Here is a 1,725-nt window from a genome sequence, read left to right as displayed (position 1 = left end):
TCAAAAACAATGTTCATTATAAAAGACCAACGAAACTATTATTTTAAGAAAACTCTAACATGGGTCATTATATTATCTGTTGATTATAGTGCATATGGAAATGTTGGATTATCAATGTGCTACAGTTGTCAACGACAAATTAAAGGAGAGGGAAATTGCAGAGAAGAATGGTATGGATTTGTAGGAAGCTGGACCAACAATGGGAAATATTTGCTTATGTTGGTGATGGTTTTTGGAAGACTAAAGAATTTTAATAAGAATGGTGGTCGCTTTTGGAATGTATTGTAATGTATCTATATAATTAAGAGTTGAAGTATGAAATACTCTATGGTGATGACTAATAGCTACGTTATAATATTTCTTTCATAGTTTGTAGTGTTTTTTTCTCTCTCTTATATATAGATAGGCAATGGTCATTAGTTTGTGTGTACCTCTAAATATAGCTCCTCTAGTTAGAGAGAGTGGACGGGAATATCTCACATGCCAAGATTATTTCATCCAAATATTGTATACTTGTTCTCTCTATGAAATATTAGATTACTTATGTTTTTCGTTTATAGTTATTAGCTTGGTTAAGCATCAAGATTTTATTATTCCGCACCAGCTAATCATCTCACGACATCCTACGATTGGTATTAGAGTCTTACTAGTTTTTACATGTTTTGATTCGAGGAAGGATCCAAATGGATATATTTCTTGAGATGTTCTGATTTTATATAAAAAAATTCTCAATATTTACAAATAAAAAAGTTATGATGGTTTTTCTAATTTTTTAGTGTTGATTCGGCCTATTCAAAAAATAATGTTTCTTCTGACTGTTTCCTATTTCAACTACATTTATCGCATTCATGGGGGTTGTCAAGAGTGTTTTTGTGTTATATGTTGTAGTTGAAGAAGTAAGAAGAATATATTTTGTCTATGATATGGTTGATCTATTTTGCACCATTGTTGTTGCAGAAGGGACTAGATATCTTCCTACTATGGAGAGACTATTTTTTGAAAAAAAGATATCCATAAAATCTTTTGATTACATACTCCAACTACAAGAAATCTGGCTATTTACCCACACATGTTATGTGTGGAAAGAAGCCTATTATGTGTTTGTGTTATCTTTATTACACATAAAATAAGTGTCACTATTGTTGACTCATATCTGTTGATACATATTAGTACCCCATACAACCTTTATATGTGGCTAAAATATAAGCTATATCTACACACACTAGAAATATTAAATATATGAGTGTAGAAGTATTATGATTTTTTTTGGTGGATGATGGCTTGGGTGATGACGTGGATAGTGTCGGAAAGAATGTTCAAGGTTATTAACTATTGATAATATTTCTTATAATAATGTGATCATTTCAGGTTTCCCTCATGGCCCAGATGAGAAATTAAAAAATAGAACTAAAGAGAAAAATGGTTGATTATTTTATTATGTTTAATAAAGTAATCAAAAGCTATATTGAAATTAATTGTGAAATAATCAATTCAAGTGGTTGAATATTAATTAGTTAAAAGTTATCTAATTGGAATATTCAAGGATCCCTAAAAGATAAGGATGATTTCAAAATAAGTATCCATCCCATGTGGGATTTGAGATGCAATTGGGGTATGAATCTAAGAGTTATAAATAGGGTGATAGGGATCACACCGTTAGTGCTTATTGGCTTGAATGTTTGACTATTCTCTCCCCTTTTTCCACGTCACAAAATTTCTCAACCC

At 30.7% G+C, this 1,725-nt stretch overlaps 1 protein-coding gene across 1 annotated transcript in view; it reads left to right on the top strand.

Moving 5' to 3' along the window:
• Positions 1-908, top strand: part of LOC111889004 (sodium transporter HKT1) — a 15,746-nt gene extending 14,838 nt beyond the window's left edge. The window contains exon 3 of the mRNA XM_023885132.3: positions 90-908. Coding sequence (XP_023740900.1) covers positions 90-288 — 199 coding nt within the window. The 3' untranslated portion in view covers positions 289-908. The remainder of the gene's footprint in view (positions 1-89) is intronic.
• Positions 909-1,725: the final 817 nt, after the last annotated feature.

This window comes from Lactuca sativa, chromosome 7 (genome assembly GCF_002870075.4).
Source record: "Lactuca sativa cultivar Salinas chromosome 7, Lsat_Salinas_v11, whole genome shotgun sequence".
Lineage (NCBI taxonomy): Eukaryota > Viridiplantae > Streptophyta > Magnoliopsida > Asterales > Asteraceae > Lactuca > Lactuca sativa.
The sequence above is the reverse complement of the archived record's forward strand: the minus strand, read 5'-3'. Positions and strand labels throughout refer to the sequence as shown.